We start from the raw sequence: 24979 nt of genomic DNA on the forward strand, positions 1-24979 counted from the left end.
GGCTTGGCGAACGTTCGGTGAGTGTGCTGGCCGTCGCCTGTTACTGTACTACGTGTTGTCCTTGAAAACCTTCGGAGAAGCACTTGCTTGTTCCTTGCGGCGTGTTTTGCACCCTTCGAGCTGCTACTTACGCCCTATTTTCACACCAAATTGAAGACTTTTCTTATGGCTTCATAGTTTGCCCTGCAAGAAACATGAGGATACTTCACATTTCCCCGTTAACTAACCTTGGTAGTGTCTGGTACCGCTGTAAATGAAACAACAGAAAACGCTTGAAACGTAAAGGGCCGGTTTGTGACGAAACCACAGCGAAATAAGAGGGTGAATAACTACATTAGTAACGTGTAGAAAGGTTTTGTAACATGTCAGCTTTCCTCTAGCAATCATGCATTCGTGCGAAAACGCTCATGCTTTTGAGGACCCAGGCTTGCATGCACCAACCCAATCGTACCTAGTATTTTTTTTTTCCCCGTTGTGAAAGGCTTAACCAACTTCAGCCTGCGTCAACCATTCTTCCTTCTTTTTATTATTCCCAGGGATTGTTCGGTCATTCAGTGCTGCAGGAGCCGTCGGGTTTCTACCTCTTGAAAGAGCAGGCTGTTAGCGATGCCGAGCAGTACGTCAGAGAAGCCACGGACCCCAATCGAAGGCGCAAGATGGTCCAAGTCTTCGACGACTTGTCAGATGCCCTCTGCCGTGTGGCAGACATGGTTCGTTGTCTCTCCTTGTTGCAGTACCTTTGTTTACATGTTGTATCGCATAACAGCAAATCCTTAACGTCAAAAAGTATCTGGGCTAACCATGAAAGGATGTTCTGGATGATGGTTAGTTTTCTGGCTTCTGGCTGCGAATGGCACTTCTATTCTTTAATAGGAAGCATTTAATGAGTTGTTTGTTGTCATAAAGTATACATTATTACTCCTCAAATTGAATTTATATGGGTGCACATTTGTGACACTTGAGATGCATATTTTTGATCTTATCAAGATATCTGTAGGCAAAAGCGAGTGTGAGATCACAGTGTCAAACTTTTTTTGAAAGGTTTACTCAAGGTGTGCGGGTGCATTCTCTTATTCATAAAAATTTTAAGAGATTTGCATTTAGCAGACAAACTGCTCATAAGCAAATAAGAGAAGTCTGCCGCTGTTCTTAAGCCGTTGTTTCATCCCTTATTTGCTAGTATCATTTACTCATTTCTTGTATTTCTGTCAGGCTGAATTTGTCCGAATCGGTCATCCAGAAGGAAGATTTTCCTCGGCAGCTATGGATGCATCCGTTTCCATCAACAACCTTGTTGAAAAGTATGTTTGCCTGCTTCAGCATGCCTGCTTTTATTTCTGAAAACACATTATGCTTGTGCACTGGCCATTCAGTTTGACGTGATTCATCTGTCATAATGAATTCTTTCTGTCCTGCCTATCTTCAAGCGCTATTGAACCTTTTGTTGCTATAAGAAAAAGAAAATACATTTAAATGGTCTTTAAAGATACTTATATGGGAGGCCAGAACACCTAAATTAGCCTCATGCTGTTTGTTAACTCAGTGCGAAATTTATGTGCTTCCTATGGAAAACTGAAATCAATGTCTAGTGTGAAAGAATGCCTTTATTTACGCTCATTTTCTCACTGCGCATCGTTTTGAATTGGAAGGTGAATAGTCACACATGTAAAACAGTCGTTGTTGCAGATCGGACGATTGTTTACGGTGTAGCTGAATAGATGTAGCCATGCGAATTTCATGGAATGTTCAGCTTTGTTGTAAACACGGTGTGGAGAGTTTTTCAGTGGGAGATGGTTACACGACGACATGTTGTTTGACAGCTACACAAGGTGTCATAACTCTGCTTTCTCTCACTTAAGTGTCCTATTAGAATTTAGAACACCAGAACTGGTATGCCACGAAATTATGACAAATAGTTTGAAGAAGTTAGTTTCTTCTGTTGAAAGGTTAGCTTTGGCACATTTCTTGAATCTCCAGCGTCGTTAAAATGCAAAGTCACTGGGAGAATGGGTGTTGGGCTCGGCTGGTGCATTTGGATAGAAATACTGGAATTCAGCAGAAAAAATACAAACATAGAAAAGACACAGAGCCCAGCTTGCCAAATCGTATCACACCAAATTTTAATTTATCAAAATATCACCCAATGACGTTTCCAGAAATACTGCTGGGCCAATAGATAAATGGGCTAATGGATGCCCATGGTGTGTTATTCATAATGCAGCAAACAGCAGTACTTGTTAAACGAACAATACTAATTTTTGTATTTTGTGAATCAAGTTAAAGAGACAGACATATGTCCTTAAATGTTAACGGAAGAAAAAAAATAATTTTTTTCAAAGGTAGACAAAAAAATAAAAAATTCTGGTGGGAGCGATACTGTAATTGTGTGAATGTGTGAAAATAGACACAAAACAAGTAAATCAATTAATGTGAAAGCATTGGCATGTTGGTTGTTCATATTCACTATACAGTATTATACTTAAAAAAGACTGTGCAATTTGTTGTTTTCTGTGTGCCCTTACCTTCGGCCATGTTCTCAGCGCTGTTCCCGCTCGAAAGTAAATTAAGACTGAAGGACTACAGAAACAAAATACTGACACGTGTACTTGTTTATCTTTCTTCGGTCGCGGCTTTTCACTGGCTAACAAATGTTAAATTTTATCGCTTGCACCTGCATGTATCAGAAGTTTCTGGAATGTTATCGATGGTTCTATCAATTGCCTATAGTCACCAAACTTAGTGTAATCTGATTGCATGGGCTATGCAAATTGTGTAGTAGGACTTTTTAGGAGGCAAGCGGGTATCAGCGATCACTCTGGAACCTTCGACGAGTCATGTGTAAAAGCCAACGCTTGACCTGCTGATCAGATTTAGACTATCGCCAACTGTGCTTGCCGCTATCATTGTGCTTCGAATGTCACTTGCTTTTGTGGGCACAGGTTCGCCTAATAGAAAGTTAGTTTTTGATTCACAGTTTTGCTATTGTGTTCATCACCATCACTACAACGTGACAATACGTAGGGCTTTCAAGGGCCTTGACAACCACATCATGAAATTCTAGGTTTTCAAAAACTTGTGCATACACTAGCATAGGCATCCTTAGGTAGACACTATTAGCAATTGTCAATTCAAGTTAAGGTGAAGGTATCACTGTCGCCATCTTGCGTGTAGCTCAGATTCTCCCACCAGGCGACGCCACTCAGTCATGTTTGGAAAAGGCGAAAAAAAAAAAAACTTGCTCTTTGCCGTCGCCGCATGCCCCGGGATGGCCCTCTTGCGACGCGGCGACAGGTGATCCGCCAAGTTGAGGAAAAGTCCCCCTCCCCCCTTCTTTTCACGATTTGTGCCTCGCACCAATGTTGTTTTGCTGTGCGTGGTGGCTTTCTCCCCACTGATACTTTCAACAATAGCTCGGTCAAACCTTGTAAAATCGTCAGTGCTGATGATGGTGGCAATTAGTGGTTCGCCACTGCACGATGAATATGCGTATCTGCGTACATAAAAGGTTTTTTATTATTTGGGTTTGGTGCAACGCTTGCCATCTGCCAGTTGCTGATGTCCTCTTGTTTGGTTATTTCCCCAAATATACTGTGGTCATCAGGCTTGTAGCCAGGAATTTCTTTAGGGAAAGTGGGGGGGGAGGGGGGGGGGGGGCTAGGGCTCCCCCCTTCCCCCCTGGCTACGGGCCTGGTAGTCGTAGAACTGTCATGGTACAGCAGCTATAAATTTGTAAGTTGCAGGTGTACTGTGGAGATAAGTTTTCCGGCAATGAAATACTAGTAGGGGTGTGGAAATATTCATTACTTTGAACGAATCATATAACGTACTGTTCAATTTGCTTTTTTAATCGCATAGTCATTATTCCATTTGATTTTTCTTTGCCTGTATTCGATTTGTATTCGATTCGTATTCGATTCGGTGACAAAAGTTATTATTCTCGGGCCCCTATCAAAATAGACAGCATAGTACACGTGGTTAGGCTGCTTTATTGGGGTAGAAATTGCGCACATAATCGCGTGGTCACGGGTTTGATGGTGCACCCACTAAAGAGCCCGCGCGAATAGTTTTGGAGATCACGTCATTCGAGTTCCAGAGCCGTGGTACAGTGGAATGGTAAATGAAGCGGTTGCACAGAACGTTTGCTTTAGGAAATTCACACGCGCTCACCGCTGCTAGTGCTCATCGCGCAAGCGTTATGATTACGATGGCCATCGCAAGCACTCGCGCACAGCCTTGCGCGCAGCCCTCAGAAATTGTGCATGTTTCGCCGACAGCCGTTTTCGTGACACAGGCGTCACATTAGCCTATGGCATAAGATCACATGATCTACACAAGCAGGGACTGCATAAACAAATTATTTGCGAGAAGTACTTTTTCTAATAGTCATCAATCTATATAGTGTAAATTGTGCACGTGTTGTCTGCCTTTTTCACGCTGTCCATGCTTTCATTTATCTTTCTCTCTCTCAACTTTTGTCTGCTGAATTCGGAGACTTTATAGCGCATGTGGAGACTGTATTTTGTTGTGCACACTGTTGTGCATGCAATGGCGGAAAATAAATGGCAGAAAACTCTGCTCCGTCGGTTGCCATGCACCACAACAAGCAAACTGCAGTCACTACAGTGATTTTCAAGGGTACAATGATCACTCAAAAAGTAAGTGGTGGTGGGACCACTATGCAAGTGCGATGATTACGCGGATAAATACGATATACAGGGTGTTTCAGCTCACACTTTCATAATTTATTTAAGGTTGCCTGTGGCACATAGCCCAATTCTAGTTAATGAGCTGGTCTACTCGAAGAGGCGGACATTACCTGCACAAACAATTCAAATGCATAATCGACTAATTAACAAAAATACACTAATAAGGTTTCTAACTACGTAATTACCTGATGGCCCATATTGCAATTTACAAATTGTAGCCGCGGAGTTCACAAGGCGGATTCACTTAGAATTAATTTGCAGTATGACACCAGTTTCGAGATATTAATTCCCGAACTTTGCGGAGAAATGCAGTGGCGTTACAGTTAATTTTGTGCTTCATTGCATAAAGCGGCGTTTTGTTAAGAACCTAACTGGAACGCCAATGCATTTCTCCGCAAAGTTCGAGAAATAATATCTCGAAACTGGTGTCATCCCGAGAATTCTTTCCAAGTGGATCCGCCTTGCAAACTCCACGGCTACAATTTGTAAATTGTAATATGGGCAATCAAGTAATTAGTTAAAAACTTAATTAGTGAATTTATCTTAATTATTCAATTATGCATTTCAATTTCTTGTGCAAGTAATGTCTGCCTCTTCGAGTAGACCAGCTCATGAACTAGAATTGTGCTATCTGCCACAGGCAACCTTTAAGAATTTTTGAAAGTGTTCGCTGAAACACCCTGTATCTTTCAACGAGAAAAGCACCTACTGGAAATCATGTGTTTCAAAACTTCACTGGGCGTTGGAACATGTGACATTTGCTTAGTAGCACACGTCTTGGAATGCAGCAGGTCACGCACCCATCAGCACTTTTCGCTGCAGTCTGCAAGGCTCGCTCATTGTTTGCTGCTAATCCTATCGTTCCACCGGCGTCGCGTACAATAGTCAAACACAGTACCCTGCCACACACGTCGCACCTCATTGCATGGGGAAAGAAAGTTTCCTGATATCGTCGTACGAGCCTGCAAAATAGAGGGGGCAAGAGCAATTTGCAATTCTTTTTTGCACAATGGCCTAACCTGCTGGCTAGCTGGCATGCACTCATGATGTACCGTGCATGGCGCTTTCTTTCTTTATTTATTTTTCTCCCCGCAGCCACAAGTTAGTGAACTGGCGTGGTTGCAGACACGTGTCCTTGAAGGAAGTGGGGGAGGCGCCGTGGATAGACTGAGCCAAACACTCAAACCTGGAGAAAGAATTCCCTCCGCGTTTTGCCCGCTTTGTAATGTTTAGTGGCGCCACATTTGACAAACGTTGGAACTGACGTGAAACAGCTTGATATCTTTTTGCACAGATGGCGCCACCACTGAAAATTACCTGTGAGATTTATTATTTATTTGAAATCTTCTGTTTCAAGCACTGCTTAGTAAAACTCGTGAGTGCTAGTAATTGCATGACACTGTATGGTTATAGTAATGTGCAACAATTGTTGTGAATTATCGTGTACATGAAAAAGAATGTCAATTTGCACGGACCTGGTAAGCAGATAAATTAGCTGAATTCACTACTCTCCTGTAGATTCCCTAATTAACATAAGCCAATTTTCTCTTCATAAAATTTAAGATAAGGTCTTGCTGCTTGATTACTGAAAATATCAATGTTTCAGCTAGAATAGTTTTGTCCCGTCGCCGGTAATGCGTGACCAAGTATACTCATAAATTGTCAATTGTAAGTAATAATACCTCACAAACTGTTCATTAGAACACAAAACGACTTTGCATAGATGATAAGTACACTGTAGCCTAGAAAACCACTAAATATTGTCCTGAGTTTATAAGGAAAAAAGATATTCATTCATACACTTTTGTAGTTTTGCCCATTTTTATTGGCGCCTATATAAATTTCTAATTGCTTTACATGCAATTTCTCTTCATAGAAACCTTGTATAACATTTCATTTAAAGACACAGCAAATTTCATTTTGTTTTGTTGAACAGTTTAGTCGGAATGGCAGTACAGCGGAGGCTAGTACAGCAAAAACGCAATTTTTTGCTCCCACTGTTTTGACTGCCTTTAGGTAACACTTCAGGCTAGGAAATAAAGCTAGCTGTCATTGGTAAGCGCAGAAATTAAGCTTTCTAATGCAATAAAGTTCACATTTGTCCAATGAGCGCGGGAAGCACAGTGCGTCCGCAAACAATGACTAAAATGCCGAGCGCGTGCCGCCGGAGTGGCCACCTTGAAGAGATGATTAGCCTCATTGTTAGACTAATCACCATGATTGACAGGCTAAAATGATGTGGAGTGTCTGGATTGTCCCTTTCACCCAGAACATAGATTTTGTGTGCAAAAAATGATGTGAATGTAGAACAGAATTAGTGCCATCACTGTGAAAATACAGTACTAACTCCCATGACATGACATTCCCTGTTTATGATTGGTAAGCTGTAGTCAATGGCTGGTAATGGATCTTCTTTCAGAAAAAAAAATGCACAGATGCTGCCTTTTCACACTGCTCTGTCAGGACTGTGGGAATGTAGGACACTCTGTGTTCCTTAGATTCAAATCAGATGGTAACTCCTAACAGAACATGTCCTCAGAGATCGCTGGTGCAGCCATACAGAAGATCCTGTTTCGTGCAGGTGCTTTGCATTGTGAGAATTGCAGGGTCTTTTCTGTCACCGTTTTCCCTTTAACAAATACTCATGCGACAGGGGCAAAGTTAATACCGTTAAGTGCCTCTTAATTCCAATATATGTAAAGTTACTGCTACAAGATGGTACTACGCATTTATAGCAGCAGTGATGCAGCAAATTTGTTTGCAATCGTAGTATCATAAAAGAAAAGAAGCAGACTTCAACGATTTTTTCAGCCTTGAACTCGTTTAGTGCAGCAGCAGCATTCTTCCACAGTGAAGACCAGCATGTTATTTTCACTTGCCTGCATTTTACACAATTGTGCTCACCCACTATGGGGGAAAGGGCAGGAAGCGAGCAGTTTCAGGGTTCTTGGTTGAGGTAATGCGTGGGTGTGGTCATAGAATAATGTATTAATTTTAAGTAAGGATTTTAAGAATTGTAATATTCAGTGTGATCCTTCAATTATAATTTTGCCACGAGCAAAATGACACCGTGCCAGCTGCAAGATTTGACTGAGAATCTGTCATTTTTTTCTTTTACATTTGCAGTGCCACTACAATAAAACCTCGTTAATACATAGTTGGCGGGGAACATGAATCAGTTACGCACTAAGTGATGTACTAATTAACTGACAATCACAGATGAACGGTTATAGACTTACAGACCAAGAAAACATGTTAATTCTCACTCAAACAGAAATATTTAGCAGGTAAAAGTGCAGGAAATGCCACTAAAACATAAAATAGTCATATTTTATGTAGAATAACCTTAGTTTACTTAAGAATTATGTTTACATGTGTAGCTTTCTTATCTGTGAGATTATGCATTCATTTGCTGAATGAGTTGTGGGAAAGCACTGTGCCACAAGTGGCATTAGGTGGCAATAATAATGTCACTTCGTGTACCTGTGCCGCACAGGCACAAATCTTGTATCGTGTCGTAAATGTTGGGAGGTTTCTAGAAGGCTTTCTTAACAATCTAGCTTGATTGAATGCTTGTCTTTGGTATTTGTTTAAGGCCATGTAATAATGCCAGATTATCACATGTCCTTCATGGGTGAGGATGCCAAATATAGGCAAGCCTTTTTAGGCAGCCGAAATGTCTCGCTAGAAGAAGCTTGTAAAATAAGCGCTGCATTGTTCTTGTTGAATGATGCCGATAGTAGTATTCTTGTTAATCAACTGATCACATGGAACTTGCGTGCTGCAATTTGCACATGCTGAAAGATATCAGATGCTTTTCTTTTTTTGCAGTTCATTGGTAATTGTAATCCTTTGCAAACAGATTTGTCTGCAAATGGCTTGCTTTTGCATGTTTTAAATGTTATTGTTAATGGAGCAAAAGAAGAAATAAACTTTTGGAATTTGGAAATCTCTCTAATGTTGTGGGGGTAATAGTATTCACTTGCATTTGCAGATTGTGGTTCTGTTTAATGCTTTTCAAACGTTGTCTACCAACATTTATTCCTTTCTCCTGTGTGGACAGAACTTCTGCCCACAGTATATGTAAATAAATAAAATAAGCAGGAAAAAAAAGCTAGTATTGCAGGTAATTAATTTGCATTTGCTAAGCTGTACCGAGAGCTGCTTGTATGTGTGGATTGAGTGCTTGAGTGACTGATGTCCAAGAGTGTTAGTACAGCTGCCTAGTATGAGAGTGCTTAGAAATCGGAGCACTCTCATGGATGCAGAGGTCAGCTGTGCTTGAGCAAGTGTTCTTTAACACCCACAACATCAGCCAATCACACCATCTCTTCCACGCAGCACTTAGAGCAGTCTATACAGAAGTGTCAGATTCTGTACGTGGCATACCAGTATGAAATGAACAGCCTGATTCATGCCCCATATTGCTAAATCTCCTTTTAAAGGGTCCCTGAAACGGTTCGGACAAATTTTGTAGACGCTTTGGTTGCAGCTACAGTAAAACATTCGCATTACAATTTAAGAGAAGCATCTCATATTAAGAGAGCTACGGACGATTACAAGTTGCCCTCCTCCCTAGCCATGCATTTCCTCCTCAACTCGTTCGCCGAGTGATTGGGGCTAAGCACCGCCTTCGCTGGCTCTACGTCATGTTGTGACGTACGTTGTCGTCTACTTACGGTTGTCTTGGAGCCAGCGCGCGAAGGCTCTTCAACCTCTCCGCTAGCCGCCCAGCCGTTGATCCCTAGCAAGAGCGATCAAGCAGCGTGCGTTGCGAGCGTTCTGTCGCAGTGCCGAGCATGTCCGGTGTTCCGGTAACCACATGCGAGCTGGGTGTTTTGACGGATAGCCAGAGGCGTAAACTAAAGCCCCTCCATACCGCTGCGATGAAGGAGCTTCGTAGACGTACGTGAGTGGCCTGATCGGCATGCACGGTCCAGCCATCTGGTGGCGCAGAGCTTAACCAGCCAAATACAGAGCTAATATTCCTGTAACCAAGTGTAAAACATTTTAAACATATAAAAAGACGTGTTCAAGATTACGCTCCTGCCAAAAATTTAAGCCAGCAGCAGAAAAAACTTCGTTACTGCTATATTAGCTTTGTATTTGGCTGAGCTTTGTGCCACCAGGTGGCTGCACCGTGCAAGCAGTTCACGTTTGCCCCTCCGTTCATCACGTAAAACGTGGTAAAATGGCCAGTACACTTGTGCTTGCATTTACCTGAATACTGGACAAGCTAAATTCTGTTGTGGCAATCCTTCGACATGAAGTGACGGCCGCAAATACGTAGATGCTGGCGCCGTTTGGATACTGTCAGTCCGATGCACTGCAGCCACTCTGCTCGTCTGCTGCCTTGCAGCGGAGCACGATGTCGCAGCTTGACATGTCGCTGATCGCTACGTTTGCAGCCCACAACGCAAGGTGCTTGCGAAAAGAAAGAAGAAGACCAACACTGACCGCGCAGCTCTCGTCAACACGGAGCACATTTTAACACAAGCAGACGACACTTGCTGTGGGCTGGAAGTGCTTTTAGTGTAGTGGTACATGTCCTTGTGCATTCTGTTTCTGTTACTTTCTTTTTATATAAACAAATTAACTAACATCTAAATTATTACGAACAACATTTGTTCACCATAATGTTGAAAAAATTATCGATGACGTGCCCTGGGCAGCCAATCTGATAGCTGGCCCAGTGACGTATATTGGGCAAATCGCGTCACTTGGGCACAAAACTCAGCCGATTGGCGTGTTGCGATCGGTAGCGATGTACCTTTTTCAAACCTTATAATAAATTACACGCTTTATGTGGAGCGCTTAGATACGTCAATTAATGATCAGAAGGACCTACTCTAACGACTCAGTACGTTTGTACAAAATCGTTTCAGGGTCCCTTTAAAGGGTAACTTCCTTTGTGGATCCATACGGGTTTTGATGCTGTGGGCGTTGGACTCTGAAGAACAGCATATGTGGAGAAGGGGAAGACTGAAGAGGAGGCTGTTCCACTCGATTGGTTGCATCAGCGATGACATATTCTTGTCGCGGTAGATGCGCACCTGCACTCGCTTGCGGCGGAAGGGACGTGCTGCAGTGGCAGATATTACACCGGCGTTCTGTGTTGGCGTGTTGTGCAACACTACAGAAGTGGTTCCAAATGAAGCCACCTGTCAATAAGTAAAAGAGTGATGTAGCGTGTGAGGCTGCTTGAACAAAAAGGCAAACCCAGTGGTGGCGAGAAACAGCAGAGACAGCCCAACGAGAAGCTTTGTTTACTTTGACTTTTATCTTTGGTAGATTCTGGACAATATTTTTTCCATTGGAATGCCACATTTCACTTTCTCAAGTGTGATATCTACAAGAACGGAAATTTGGGCGAGTTTGTAAGAATTCATACTTGACTGACAGCACAAAAAACGAGGACACGAGAAGGAAAGCCAGGCGGGACAAAAGAGTGATATTTACTCCATGTGTACCAGCCAGTAATGTTCCAACTTGCGCTTGTACAGTAGTCATTTCTTCAACATTGCTGAGGGGTTTCCTTTTGTGCTACAGGCCCCTATATGTTTCCATGTGAAGCTGTGTGTGCTCTGGTGGCAGTCAGGCTGCATGGGATGTCGTTATTTAGTCCTTAAATTTTTTGCACGCAGGCTAAACACAGACAGGAGGTTGTACGATGCCCTTAATGAAGTGGTTCGAAAAGGGGATGTTGTTCCGACGACAGAGGAGGATGACCATGTGTCCAAGCTATTTCTATTTGACTTTGAGCAGAGCGGCATCCACCTGGACGAGGCCACAGTGAGTGCAAACCCTTGTCGCTTTTGAATGACTAAATAAAATTAGGCTTAAAAAGGAGACAAATGTAGAACAGGATCACCGCTGACCTTCAGCTGTAATTTCTTTGCTAAGACACAGTTTTCAGCCCTATGAAGAGGTGCAGGGCTGACAAATGTTAATTAAAACAGCAGTGAATTTTGCTGGAAATTTTGAGGATGTATTTCTTGAAACTGGGCTTAGGGACAAGGCACATAAGAAATGGGTAGGCGTTATGGTCTGGCTAGCGTCAATTTTGAAATCACAATGTGCCTCCTAAGTTTGCTTGTAAAAAGATTGTAATCAATGTATTTTAGTGGAATAAATGATTGGTGATTAACACATTATCATAATGTCCACTGCCAAGAATGTTGCAAATAAAGAAGGTTGTCTCTTAATCTCTATTACTCTGAATTTTATAATGAATTGATATTTTTGCGGAAATGCCTAGTAAAGCACAAGCAAGCTTGTCCTGTTCGGTGTGTGTCTTCTTTATTTGAGTCTTTTAGAAACGAAGAGCCCAAATCAAAGTGCTGCTGCTGTTTGTCTTGGATGGTTAAAGCAGGCTTGGAAGTTAGGTGAAGCAGCACTCTGATGTTTCTAATATATCTGTTGGATGATCAAATTAACAGTGTTTAAAGATGCTCTAAAGGAACTGCAGTCAAATTTCAATTATTTAAGCTGATGTAGTACAAAATTTCAGCTAATTTGAAGCAAATCATGAAATTTTTATCGTCCCTATTAGCTTTCTGTGCATTTTGAGAGTTGTTAATTCGAGAAAGCTGAAAGGTCAGGTGAGCTCGCTCTCAACGGGAAGCTTAGCTCACTTTTAAGATTACAGCAATGAAACCACAATTTGATGTATTGCAGTGTATATGTTGCAATTGATATACCTTCAGCTAAAGAAATTGCATACAAAAGAAATCCAAGTTAATGCATTTAACTGAATTACATTTATGTTAATCACTCTAATTTAATGCAACAATAGTGAAAGAACTAATGCAGCATTGAAGGCAATGGTTAAGTTATGCTAAAGAAATAGGTTTTGCTCCAAAAGGCCTCTCAGAATTATTTAGTATCGGGAGATGACTTACTTGTTGAGAACATTGTAGTTGAAATCAACGTGTCTTCTGGATTTTAACTGCCAGTAAATAGAGAAGCACACGGGGTTTCTATACATCAGTGATGGCGTTAGAGGTGCTTGGAGCAAGGCAGGAACCTTGCACCATGCCAACAATGTTAGAGATCAGTTTCTTCATAGTTTGGTGCAGAGTGTGTCCCAAGGGTCCCACAATTTGAGCAAGCCTAGCTTTGCAAAGTGTTAGTGCCAGTGGATTCTTCTGTACAAAGATGCTGCTTTTTGTTTCATATTCAAGTGCTTTGTAATGTGCTTTTGTTATCAGTTGACTACAGCTTACAAGTTGTTACAGGATTAATTTATGTCCCAGTGGAAGTTGATTCCCCATTTACAAAGTGATGATGCAGCTTTGCTTTCTCACTTGCGGAGGCTTTCTTCTCAGTAACAGCAGCGTACTTGCTATTTTCGAACACCAATTCATCAAATAGTCGGACAATTTTTTTGTGTAATGCCTCTTCAAGGCCAAGAGGCATCTTGTTCGAATGCTGCCAAGAGTTGACACTAGGCCCTCGTGCTCCCTTCTCCATCTTGCTATCAGTCAAAACCAGACTGATGCTTTGTTCAAGTAAAGTTATATACCACATACTGTTTTGCGTGTTCTGTAGATGATTATGTAGAGTGAGCAAGTGTACTCAAGCATATACAGTGTAGACCGCTTATAACGTAAGTCGCCGGAGTCGCAAATATCCGCACTATAACCAAAGCAACAATTTTCAAGGCCTGCACATATGCAAAACATGTACACCAAGCCGCCACGCATATGCAACAGTCGAGGAATGCGGCTAGAATGTTTGCATTCAATTTACAGTCGAATCTCGTTAATTCGAACCAAATCACGCTGCGGCGCCTCCGACCGGCATTGCTCCGGCACCGCCATAGAGTAAAAGCTTAGGAGAGACCCCTCAAGTCGCGCGCGAACAAAACAAAAAAAAAAAAGAAAAAGAAATGCGGCGGAAATTTCACCCTCTCTCAAATGGCAAGGTCGATTCTGCGTTGCACCGGAACATGCGTGTACGTGTCGACGTCTCAGCCATGCTACCGTAGCCACACGTAGAAAATGGCAGTGAACCCTTCTTTCTCCTTTATGCTTCCTCTACTTTCTAGTCACGTGTTGGCCTTGCACGCTGCAGCTACGGTGCAGAGGAAAGCAGAGGCACTGTCCCAAGCTGGCCAACGAAACTTTCCACAGCAGCAAACGCCCGCTTCCCGATAACGGCAGAAAATGAAACTTCGGGGAGCTGGTGCCGGGCTGGCGCTGGGCCGGCTGGAGCGGCGGCGCCTGCACGGCGGGGAGCGCGCACGGTGACAGTCGAAAGTGAGGGAGCTACGAGGGAGGGCGAGGGGAGCCACTGAAGCGGCGTAGTTGCCGAGGCAAAATCCGCTTCCCTGCCGCCCTCCTCCCTCACATTCCACGGTCTCCGCGTGCGCCCTTCGCCGTGCCCTGCCGGCGCCGCCCGCTCCCCTGAAGTTTCGTTTACTGCCGTTATCATGAAGCGAGCGTTGGCTGGTGTTGGCAGTTCTGTGGCCCTCGCTCGCTATGTGCGCCATGATATTTCACGACTCGCACTCAAGATTCTGGTTTCAGCCTCACTGGCTGTTTGTTCGCACCACGTACCCTTCTCCTCCACTTCGTCTCTCTTTCTTCCTCAAGCACTCCTTGGGGCGCCCGTTTGAGGGGAGCGTTCGCTGTCTCTGATGACTTCCGTGCTCCCAGGCAGCTGCACTGTAACCGGTATTTCGTTTCCCGCAACTGCACTATAAGCGATACGTGTATACATGGAGTGCTATGGGAAAATTAACGGGAGTCTGAAAAGACTGCACTATATCCGGTCCTGCACTAAAAGCGGTTACGTTATAAGTGGTCTATACTGTAATTTATTGCATCTGTTTCCTTGTTGAAAATGCTGATCCCCAGTTAAAAAAGGTTCAAAAGCTCATTTAAGGACGTTGATTAATTGTATGTGTGTTGCTTATTTCTGTTCATTTCCAGCGCAAGGAAGTTGTTGCTCTCAACGACTTCGCCCTTCACGTGGGGAGTCACTTTGCCAACAATGCATTGCAGCCCCGTACTGTGAAGAAGGCGAATCTCCCAGAAAGCGTCCGTGGCTGGTACGTGATGTGCTGCGATTTGATGTCTTGTGTTGCATGTTGGTTGGTTATGGACATGGCAGCCTCCTTGGATAACCAGGGACTGTATGAATTGGTTTGAGTGGACATAGATTGACACTTAGCAAAAAACATTTAGAATGAACGACAGATACAAAGGTTGCGGCATGAGTGTGTTTGTTAGTCACTGACTAAAATGTGTTATGAAATTGTGGAGGAAAATCAAAGGTCTTGCATTGTATTGCTGTAATCTAATGCAATTTTATTGTTTGAATGAGGAATTCTTATAATTAAATGGCATAAGGTAAAAGGTGACATAAACTGGATAAAGTGACATTCTGCGGTGAAATTTTGACATACTGTAATGACCCCCAAAGGGGTCATGAAATTGAAGAAATGTGACCAACCCTCTGTAATATGACTAACAAACACATTTCTCTGGTTAAAAAAAACTGAACAAAAAAACACCATCATGTCATAAAAACGTTATCATGCAAGTGTAACCCAACCCTAATTTAACAGCCTGAAATACTGAACAATCTTTCATAGCAATATATGCAATATTTTATGTGTATTTTTATGGTGTTTGCCTCCGTGTGATTGCAAGTCAGTAAATTTAACTTTGCTCTTATAGCAGTCATTCACTGCACCGTAGTTATTATGTAAAAATGTGCCAGATCTTGCTAGCCTTAGTACTCTTTTCAGGTAAAAATTCTAAGGTAAAAGTTTGGTATGTAACAGCAGGCGCACTGTCTCCTTTGTGTGAACAAAGGGGAACTCTCTTTGATGGCATTGACAAAGCAGTGACTCTCTTGAGATGGCATTGACTACAAGCGCTCTTGTGCATGTAGAAGTTTGGTAGTTAATATTGTGCGCTACAAAATGATTCTTTGTGGAATAAATTATGAATTCTTAGTGCAGATTCTGTTGTATTAGAAGCCAACAATTGGGTCCTTAATACCTCCATTAAAATTCATTAGGTTCACTGACTCAGTTTCAAATTCTAATTTTTCTTTAGTTAAACCTGGCCCTGTCATCGCCCTGGAAACAGGAGAACTCGTGTAATTTGTCTTGCCGTGGGCTTCGAATCTCTGACTAATTTGGATAGTGTGGTTATATTTTCACACAGATCACCACCACCCAAATTATCAGCATAAAAATCAGCATTAGTAGTTACCAGTTTGCTGCATCACCTGATCCCATTGAGGGAGTTTGTATTGCATAAAATTTATGCATGTGTGTCTTGTATTAAAGTGAAGCTTTCTTGCGAACACTTCCACACTTTCCCGACCATGGCTGCTGCAGTCTTGCTGAATTGCACGCACGCAGGACAGCACTTGAATTGGCCTATATGTAGCCCCATCTGTTCTACGCCACAGATGGGCAAGTTACTGGATCTATTCTCTACGGATTATGCAGTGAAACAACAAACGATCCCTAAATGTCCTCACCGCAACAAATACACACCAACAAGCTCATCATTCCTTTATTAAAGCAAAGCTTTTTGTGCCTTCTTTCCCGGGGTTTTGCACATTTGCTCAGTTGGTTTCTTGTACAGTGTCTGGAGATAATGCAAGAGTAAAGTGGGCTGACACTGGAGATGGTGTTATTATAAGTAAAGTGCACCAATTACGAACACAACTCTAATCTGCAGTTGCATGGATCACGCCGGTTGTGTTGCATGGGCTTGTGCGTGTCGCTGGTTTCCTGGAAAGGGAGGTAATGGCTGTGCTGCAAAGCGCTGCTTGAACGATGGGTTTATAGCATTTAAGTAACCGTTTTACGGACGCTTTGCTTTACATAGCTTCCAAAATGTGCATTGGATCTGCAATATTTTTCTCAGTGTCTGAAATAAAGTTTACATATGGGTATCTTGCTGCTGCTATATTAAGGTCGCATTTCAAGGTATCTTGCCCAGCCATGACAATCACCATGTTTCCATGCTTTATTTGCGCATATTTTAAATCAAACAATTTTTTTTGCTCTTAGCTTTGCCAGTGATGGGGAGCATGTTATTGTCCCTGGTCTCTACACAGATGCTGACAATGAGCTGGTGAGTTATGCTTTTTGTTCGCTTACATTTCAAAATGTTTGCTGTGGTGGCTCGAGCACAAGATACCGCACAAACCAAGCACGAGGTCTTAGGTTCAATTCTCGGGTTTGATTGTTGTGACTGTACAGTGCTTGGGGAGTGAACTGAAATGCTCGGATTGTGTGCCTGCTGCCACTTCTTATGCCGCTGGTGGCCTCTGGTGCACCGGGCTGATGCATTATTGTGTCAAATGAAAGCGTGAGCCTTTGTGATGCATTGTGATGCTTGCTCATGTTACTGTGAGTTCACCCCCCCCCCTCTCTCCCATACTGTCCCTTTGATGGATGTCTGCTAAGCATACATTACTTCACTACTCTATGGTTTCAAAGGGTGTACTTAAAAATTAATATTTTTTTGGTAATTAGCGAAATTATTGTCGGTCTTTTTCTTGCTGTTAATGTTTGCATAGCCACATAGCCTATCTGGATATATGACAGGAGCCTAGAGACAGTTAAAGAAGTGCTCCATGTAAAAAGAAATACCCGGTACTTAAATATGAGTTCCTGATGTAAATCATCCTTTTAAATCGTGCCTTTCAAGGGTAAATCAGTCGTTTGCAGTTAACCATTTTGTGACTGTCCTTATTTGTGTGCCTTGGTGCTTCTCAAATGTGCTGCTCTGGGACAAATTATCAGCGCACATTACAAAAAAATACTAAAAGGGACACCGAAGAGTGACACTGGGTTACTGTATTCTGGGGCAGTACTTCTTCAAGACAAGAATAATAATTTGCAATTATTTCACAGGAAATGTTTGCGTACCAATAGGATAACTCTTCTGGCCCAGCCTTGACCCGGTGTGTGGTAGCCAATTAAGGTTAGCTTGGTTCGATGTTGGCAGTCTAACCTGGGACAAGCATGGCTATATATACAAGCCCCACATTGGCTAACTACCAGTCTTCCTACGCTGTGTCAACTGCTGGCCATTGTTATGCCTTACATGGCCCAACATAAATTTTTAGATGGCTCCAATATGTCCGAGATCAAAGGAAAGGACTTTCCGTTAAACTTGCACATTTTGTTTTGACAGGCACTCAGTCCTAGCTTAGCCATGCATACTGCCTCGTAGTTTTATCATTTTATTATTTTCCGCAAAGTACTTTTATTGTGCATAATCTTCTGCCACCACAAAATCTCGATACGAGTTCCGTGCTAGAACCTACTAATGCCGTGGGGAAAACTCGTATGGCATGCATATATGCATGCATGCTGCTTGGGAAGTGTAGCAAGTATTTCTCACAAACCACTGCAATTCCCTGGTGGTGTGATTGGATGAATCAAAGTTAGTGCTCCACGCCTAAGCTGTGTAGCTGCTATCATATGGTTATAAGTAGTTCAGAAAACATGCGTACTTCCCTTGCTGCAATTCTGTCCCATGATTGTGTACTGCAATGAATTCAGTGCATTGGCCGTATTTAGCGACAAAGCATTATTCCAACACTGCCAGTCTGCTGGGGCATTGGGAAGTGGTGTTCTGCCTTGGACCAAGGTCCCTGACTAATTCTGTACCAGCATAATTGGCCACCAGTTGTGGCCTGACTAGTGCTGACATAAGACTGGCCAAGAAAATCAGCAGCCTTCTGTATCCCAATTTATTGTCAATTATTGGTCGTCAGCTAATTCTGCTTGGGTTATAGCAAAGAAAATGAAAGGCTGAGTCTTTCTTTTTGATACTTGTGCCTGAGCTGCGGTGCTGCTATATTAGTATGCCGTCATAGATTTCGAAGTGTTATTGCATGGTTGGGCTGTTCTTGTTGAAAGAAAGTTATCAAAACTCGCTAGTCTGAGTCTTAGGTTCCATGAGATTCTAGCGAAATTGTTGTTTGAGCTTTGTAGAACAGATGCTCTACAAATCTCGTTATGGCGCAAGGAACTACCTTGGGATTGTCAAGCTCATCTTGTTTTTTTTGTCGTTTCTGGCTTACCGAGACTATGCACACGGTAAGAGTAATATTTCAAGTGTTCCAGAAGTTTAGTTTGCCAATTGAGACTAGCATAATATGCTTGTTTAGTGTCCTTTCTACAAAACAGAGGTTCTCCCCAAACTGTCGCACATGCGATTCCAGGTGCGAGAGGCTGCGTACCGTGCCTACCTTTATCCGGATAAGCACCAGAGCGAGCTGTTGGATGAGCTCTTGGGGGCGCGGCACCGTCTTGCGCAACTCTGCGGGTTTCCCAGCTTTGCACACCGCGTTTTGCGTGGCAGCATAGCAGGCAGCCCCGACGTCGTCGAACAGTTCTTGGGCATCCTCTCGTCACAACTGAAGCCCAGGTGAAAATTGGATAACCACTCCCGGCAAGTCTGCCTGAAAACCTGTTACCCTCACCAATTTTTTTATCAGCTAAGCAGCACATTTTCTTTAATAAATTACTCGATTAGGGTATTTTTTCTATTTGCGAAACGGCCCATGTGGCTTAGCATATTTGGCTCTGTCTTCAATTTCAAGGTGAAAGGCAGATCCTCATTGACACACTGCAAGCTAACATGCAGCCTCAGTCATTGAACGATCTCCCACTCTTGTCGCAAAGTAATGATTGATTAGCGAATTTGGGACTAATAGGTGTTACCCTCCTGTAAAATGGTGCATTGCTGAACCAGAGCCAGGCAGCATAATTTTGAAGGCACCTGAGATGCCTGCATCCTGCTTAGAAACTATTCACTCTGTGCCTGTTCAGTCTATATTAGAGTCAGTTTCATTGTCATTCAATTTTTTTTATTTATTTCAATACGCTCAAGGCCCATGGGCATTAGAGAAAGGAGTAGTAGGTACATACAGGGTGTCTACCAACCGGGAAAACCGGGAAAACAGGGAATTCTCAGGGATTTTGAATATTCTGGAAAAACTCAGGGAAAACTCAGGGAATTTGTGCCTCTATCAGGGAAAATTACTCTAGGGATGGGCGAATATAGGGTATTGTCGAATATTTCATTGAATAATTCTATGTTCGTTATTCGCTTCGATTCGAATTCATGGATTCAATATTTTTGAATTATTCAGCGGTCCCGAATAGGCAGCCAAAAGCCACGGACGGTCGGTGCAAATCTCGGAGGCTTTGCTTCACGTCATGGCTACCATACATCAACCATAAATCTCGAAGGCTATATGTTTTTGCATTAAAGAGCCTGAAATGTGCGACGCAGAAGAGCAGAAACGGCGCTAGCGCACAACCGAAACGAAGCGGCGGAGTCCGCATGGCCATAGTCAGCAGCGGAAATCGTGCGTGAATGACAGCAAAGACGCAACGCTTCGTGCCTATTTGTGCCTTTATTGCGTTTACCGCCGCGCATAACAACGCGTTGGCCGCGGGATTTCATAGTCGCCACCCATCATTGCGTCGATAGCTGCCGCGGTTTTTTTCGCAGCGGTTTCGTTTAGTTTCGTTTTGACTCAATGCGCACGTCGGCCGCGTGCCTAAAGAGCTGCCTAGTGGCCAGTGGCGCAACGACGGGGGGGGGGGATTGGGGGGTTGCACCCCCCCCCCTGAGGCCGACTTAACCCCCCCTTTTGTTTAACCCCTTTTCTTTCCTTACGCATTTGAGTGCTGCAACTAAGATGTAAGACGCGCAATCGTCTGCACACTCGCAAAAAGCGCATTTTTTTGACAATTAATTTCCCGTGAAGAAATCGAAATTAGTGCTGTTTAGATGGTATTGACAAGCTGTCAACCCTCTGGCAGAGATACTGGGTGCGCTACTGCTAGTGGCCATCCATGATCGCATAGACAGCGACCGCGATTTCGTCTGAAGTTGTTGCAGGGAACGGTAGTTTCGTTCTGACTCGGTGCGTGCGTCGGCCGGGTATGGTCACACTAGCGGCAAGTTGCCGCGCGTCAGCGCCTTGCCGCGAAGTCCACCGTGGCTATCGCGTCTCGCCGCGCGGCAGCGCGATATGATCTCGCGCGCTCTCGGAACGCGGAATCACCGTGAGCGAAAAGGGTGCGATCGGACAGCGTCCAGAAATCCCTCGATAGAACCGCGAGAGACGACAATCGTCGATTGATAACCCGGCGCGGAACGGCGGAGGTCCGGTTGCCATTGGCTCCGTGACGTCACCCTCGTCGCTCTCGGCACCCTCGGCAAGCCGTAAAACCCCCGATTCCTGCCGCTTTTGCCGCGCGCGTCATGATGCGTTGCCGCTCGCGGCATGACGCGGGCGTTTTTGCCGCTATCGTGGGCAAAGTCGCCCTTCATAATCGTGTCGATAGCGGCCGCGGTTGCGACAAGCAGTTGTTTCGGTTTGACTCGGGGCAAAGCTGTCGAGGATGAAGCGCACCGGCTACATCACGATGGACGTGCGATACGTTGGCTGTGAGCTTACTGGCGAAAAAATTATCGGGATGTGCGCGCGGTAGTGCAAAGCGTGTCGGAAATGATGGCGCGCGCCGCAGACGTGCTGCGAAGGAAGTCGCGAGGCCTCAATCGCCGCTGCGAGAGCTAATCAGTCACGAGATGACGAGAATTGCAGCTTCCGCACTGCTTTTGTGCTAAATAGCGAAAGGATTTGCTCATACATTATACTAATAAAATCGTGCTGACGTAGTAAGCATTTGCTTATTGTTTTCGGCATACCCTGATAATTCGGACATTTTTTTTTTTTTTTCAATCCCGTGAAATTCGAATTAACCAGGTTTTACTGTAATATGTAATATATACTGTTCAAACTATTCGATTCGAAATTATTTGACCAAATCAATACTCGCTTCGAACCTCAAATCCACTAATCGCCCGTCCCTAAATTAGCTGTAATTTAATTGAAAGGGAACGAAAGCTGTGGTAATGGAGGGAGGGAGGGGAGGTGATGTTTAGCTGCGCCCCAAAATGCGTATTTATATAAAAAAAGTTGTCGCAGTTTCACCTGAAAGGCGAAGCATCAATTGCGATAGCAAACTTGTAGAGAGCTATACGGAGTAATGATATTAGCTTTATCAGCTGTATAAACTTGGACATGCAGCAACATCGGCAACACGCAGAACTGTTGAAGACGCCATCGGCGTTTTGCCCGCGTTCGCTCAAAATGCGTGCGGCGTTGGTGACTGTTGCCGGAGCCTCTGATATAAATGGGCACTGCGTGCCACAGCTAAACGTCGCCTCCCTTCCCTCCCCCTCCCCCACGGCCTCTCGCTCGTCGAAAGAAGGCGCGTTTGCTCTACATACATGGTGATTGTGAAGGAGAACAGTTTGGCGCTGAGCCGTGCTCCCTCAAGGGCTGCAGAAGATAGCGCCAACCTTTCCCTTTCCCTCAAGAACCACTTATCAAGGAGAACAGAGACGCCTACTTTTGCAGCCCTTAAGCGAGCACGGCGCAGAACGCGCGTTTGTTCTCCGCCGTGCGTTCACTCCCCGTGAAAGACGCGCCCCTCGTGCCCTTTCACTCGCACATACAGCGTTCGGCGCGCGGCGACGATTTCTTCTCCCAATGACGCCATACGGAACCTCACGGCGACGGCGACGGCGACGGCAGAAATCTGCTTTTGAGTGTCCATATAATTGCTATCGCAATAAAATGTGGTGAGGCGAGAAGGTGGTAAAGACTTCAGACGCTGCTCGACAAGTGTCCCGTTCGGATCTCGTCGAAAACTTCGGAGCCGCCCCCAGAGGCACAGGCAACAGTCACCAGCGCCGTGCGCGTTCGGTGCGAACGCGGGCAAAACGCCGACGGCGTCGACAACAGTTCGGCGCATTGCTGGTGCTGCTGCATGTCTAAGTTTATATAGCTGATCGATAAAACTACTATCCTTACTCCGTAAAGCTCTCTACTAATTTGCTATCGCAATTGATGCTTCGCATTTTTTTAACATGCTTACTAAAGAGTGACAGCATCAGGCAACATGGTGTCAGCCCATCTTGATGTAAAAGAAAGTTCCGTTTCACTCAGGGAATTTAGCAAAATCACTCAGGGAAAACCTGGAAAACTCAGGGAATCTGAAAATGTCAACTTGGTAGACACCCTGTACATAGGTTAAAATAAATAGTACAGAAGAATGAAACAATTGTAATTGAAGGTACAAGCTAAGTTTACGTAAAGAATATAAACGACAATACAAATAACCATAAAAATACAAAAACTGCTGATCTATGATCGATAGCGGCCGGTTTGAATGACACTGCATTTTTTAGTTTATGTCATAAACATTCTATTTGGTTTTCATTATCACTATTTGCACTAGTGTAACTATGTCTCTGGATTGCAGAAAAGCTGCAGAGTGCAGTGTCTTTACGATCTGATCATGCTGTCAATAATTTTGGTGTATGCCAAAGAGATTACCATCTCTATTGAGGGAAGTGTGGGCCTGGGCTCACAGGAATAATTTGCACAGTCGTTACAGACTATGCTAGCATGACTTTTGTTGAACAGCAATGTGGATATTTTGGGATGATGAGTATTCAAAAGCTTTTCTACTCATGACTATCCAAAGAAACAGTCATGAAGTGGGGAGCCAGTGTATGCGTCCTTTGTGTGCACCTGTTTTGGTGCCCTCTCTTTTTTTTACACATTTAAAGATTCTTTGTATGAGCAGGTTAGTTGCCTTCTTACTTTTAGCCATGTTCAAGATGGCACCTGTAACTTGAAAAGGTGCTCTGTATCACACTGCCTCCAGTACCAGCACGCAATAACCCCAACCACTCATCAGGAGTGATATAGGCAAGCCAGTTCTGCAGAAATCCACATGGTGGAGAAAATTTAATAAAAAGAAAAAAATGGCAACTTGTCTCTTTCGAAAGTGATACTGGTTCAAGGTGCACTAAAGTCAAATGTCAAGTCGAACAAAAGTTGTAGAATGCTCATCCAGGAGGACTAGAGCATCACTGTTACTGATAACATAGCTTCAAATAAGTGAGAAAATGGTGTAGACATAGTAGTACAAAATGCATAGCACTACTCTGCATTCTGGGGAAAAGACAACAGTGGGAAAGAAACAACATTTTACCCAATTTATTGGGTTCTTCTACAAAACTCTTCCTGGTATTTGTTATCTTGACATAGCTCTGTCTATGCTTTTTTATGGTAGTGTGGCGCCCTCTCTGTGCGGACCTCTGACTTGAAACGTGCATTAGCACATGACAGAGCATCACCTCTGAGATTGCTGGCACGTTCTACACTTCCTACATAAGGGAACCATTTAGCACGTAACAAACATTGAGAGGTTTCCGGAAGGGTGACGTAAAAGTTGCACTTGATCTATGTTTGCCTTTAGCATTTGTTTAGTACTGTCATGGTTACACACTGCCTTATTTTCTATTTTTTTTGCACAGGTTTAAAAAAGTGTGCCTGTGGCTAGTAGCACAGTTCTACCACTTCAGCAGGATTACTTGAACAGGAGAGCACTACTTGCACCATGAATGACAGTAAATGATTAGCAAATTAAGTGTTCCAATAATTATCTTAATATTACCAATTGCATTTACCTTAGGGGGCCCATGCTGCTGTTTATACCGTATTTACTCGTATCTAGGCCGACTCCGATTCTAAGCCGACCCCCCAAAAGTTCGAAGTCAGAAAAAAAAAAAACTTACCTCGAATGTAGGCCGAACGATAAAGCGAGGACAGCATTCGCAAAATGAAACAGCATTTATTAAATATGAACATGCCGAGCTCATTCTATGTCACCATCGCTGCTAGCCTCGTCGCTATCTTCCTAACTGCTGACATCTTCAAACAGTGCACTATATTCACTACCATCCAGCGCATTAGAGATGCTGCATTTTTGGAAGGAGCGCACGTTGCGGCGCACGCAAAAACCATCTCCCGTGGCCCCCTCCAACGACAGACCGATGCCGAAGTTCCGCCCGGCTTGAACGTTTGACGATGCCTCTACGGCTAGCACAACTACTGTATTTACTCGATTCTCACGCGCACCCGTTTTCCGTGAGGAAAAAGTCCTTTACCACTACCGCGCACCTCATGCTTTCAAACTGAAATTGGAAAAATAATTTCCTCCCGATGCACTGATGTTGCGATGAATAAAAAAAAAAAAAAGTCGCAGTTTCGCCCGAAAGGCGATGCATCGAATGCGGTAGCAAATTAGTAGACCGCTATTAACAAGCACGGTGTCACCCGCGCTCAAGCAAACATGAACACATCTCGCTCGTTGACCGCGGAAACGAACTGTCAAACGCTGGAGCCGAAGC

General features: G+C 43.7%; 2 protein-coding genes across 2 annotated transcripts in view; both read left to right on the top strand.

Moving 5' to 3' along the window:
* The window catches only part of LOC119441521 (mitochondrial intermediate peptidase), a 495739-nt gene that overhangs the window by 322 nt on the left and 470438 nt on the right, over positions 1-24979 (top strand). The gene's annotated exons all lie outside the window — the stretch shown is intronic.
* On the top strand, positions 386-19124 carry LOC119441518 (mitochondrial intermediate peptidase-like). Its single transcript, XM_049662729.1, has 7 exons — positions 386-454; positions 537-710; positions 1213-1301; positions 11351-11498; positions 14642-14760; positions 16747-16810; positions 18915-19124. The coding sequence occupies exons 1-7, from the start codon at positions 386-388 to the stop codon at positions 19122-19124; spliced, it is 873 nt and encodes a 290-aa protein (XP_049518686.1).

Source organism: Dermacentor silvarum, chromosome 2 (assembly GCF_013339745.2).
Source record: "Dermacentor silvarum isolate Dsil-2018 chromosome 2, BIME_Dsil_1.4, whole genome shotgun sequence".
In the NCBI taxonomy this organism is placed as follows: Eukaryota; Metazoa; Arthropoda; class Arachnida; order Ixodida; family Ixodidae; genus Dermacentor; species Dermacentor silvarum.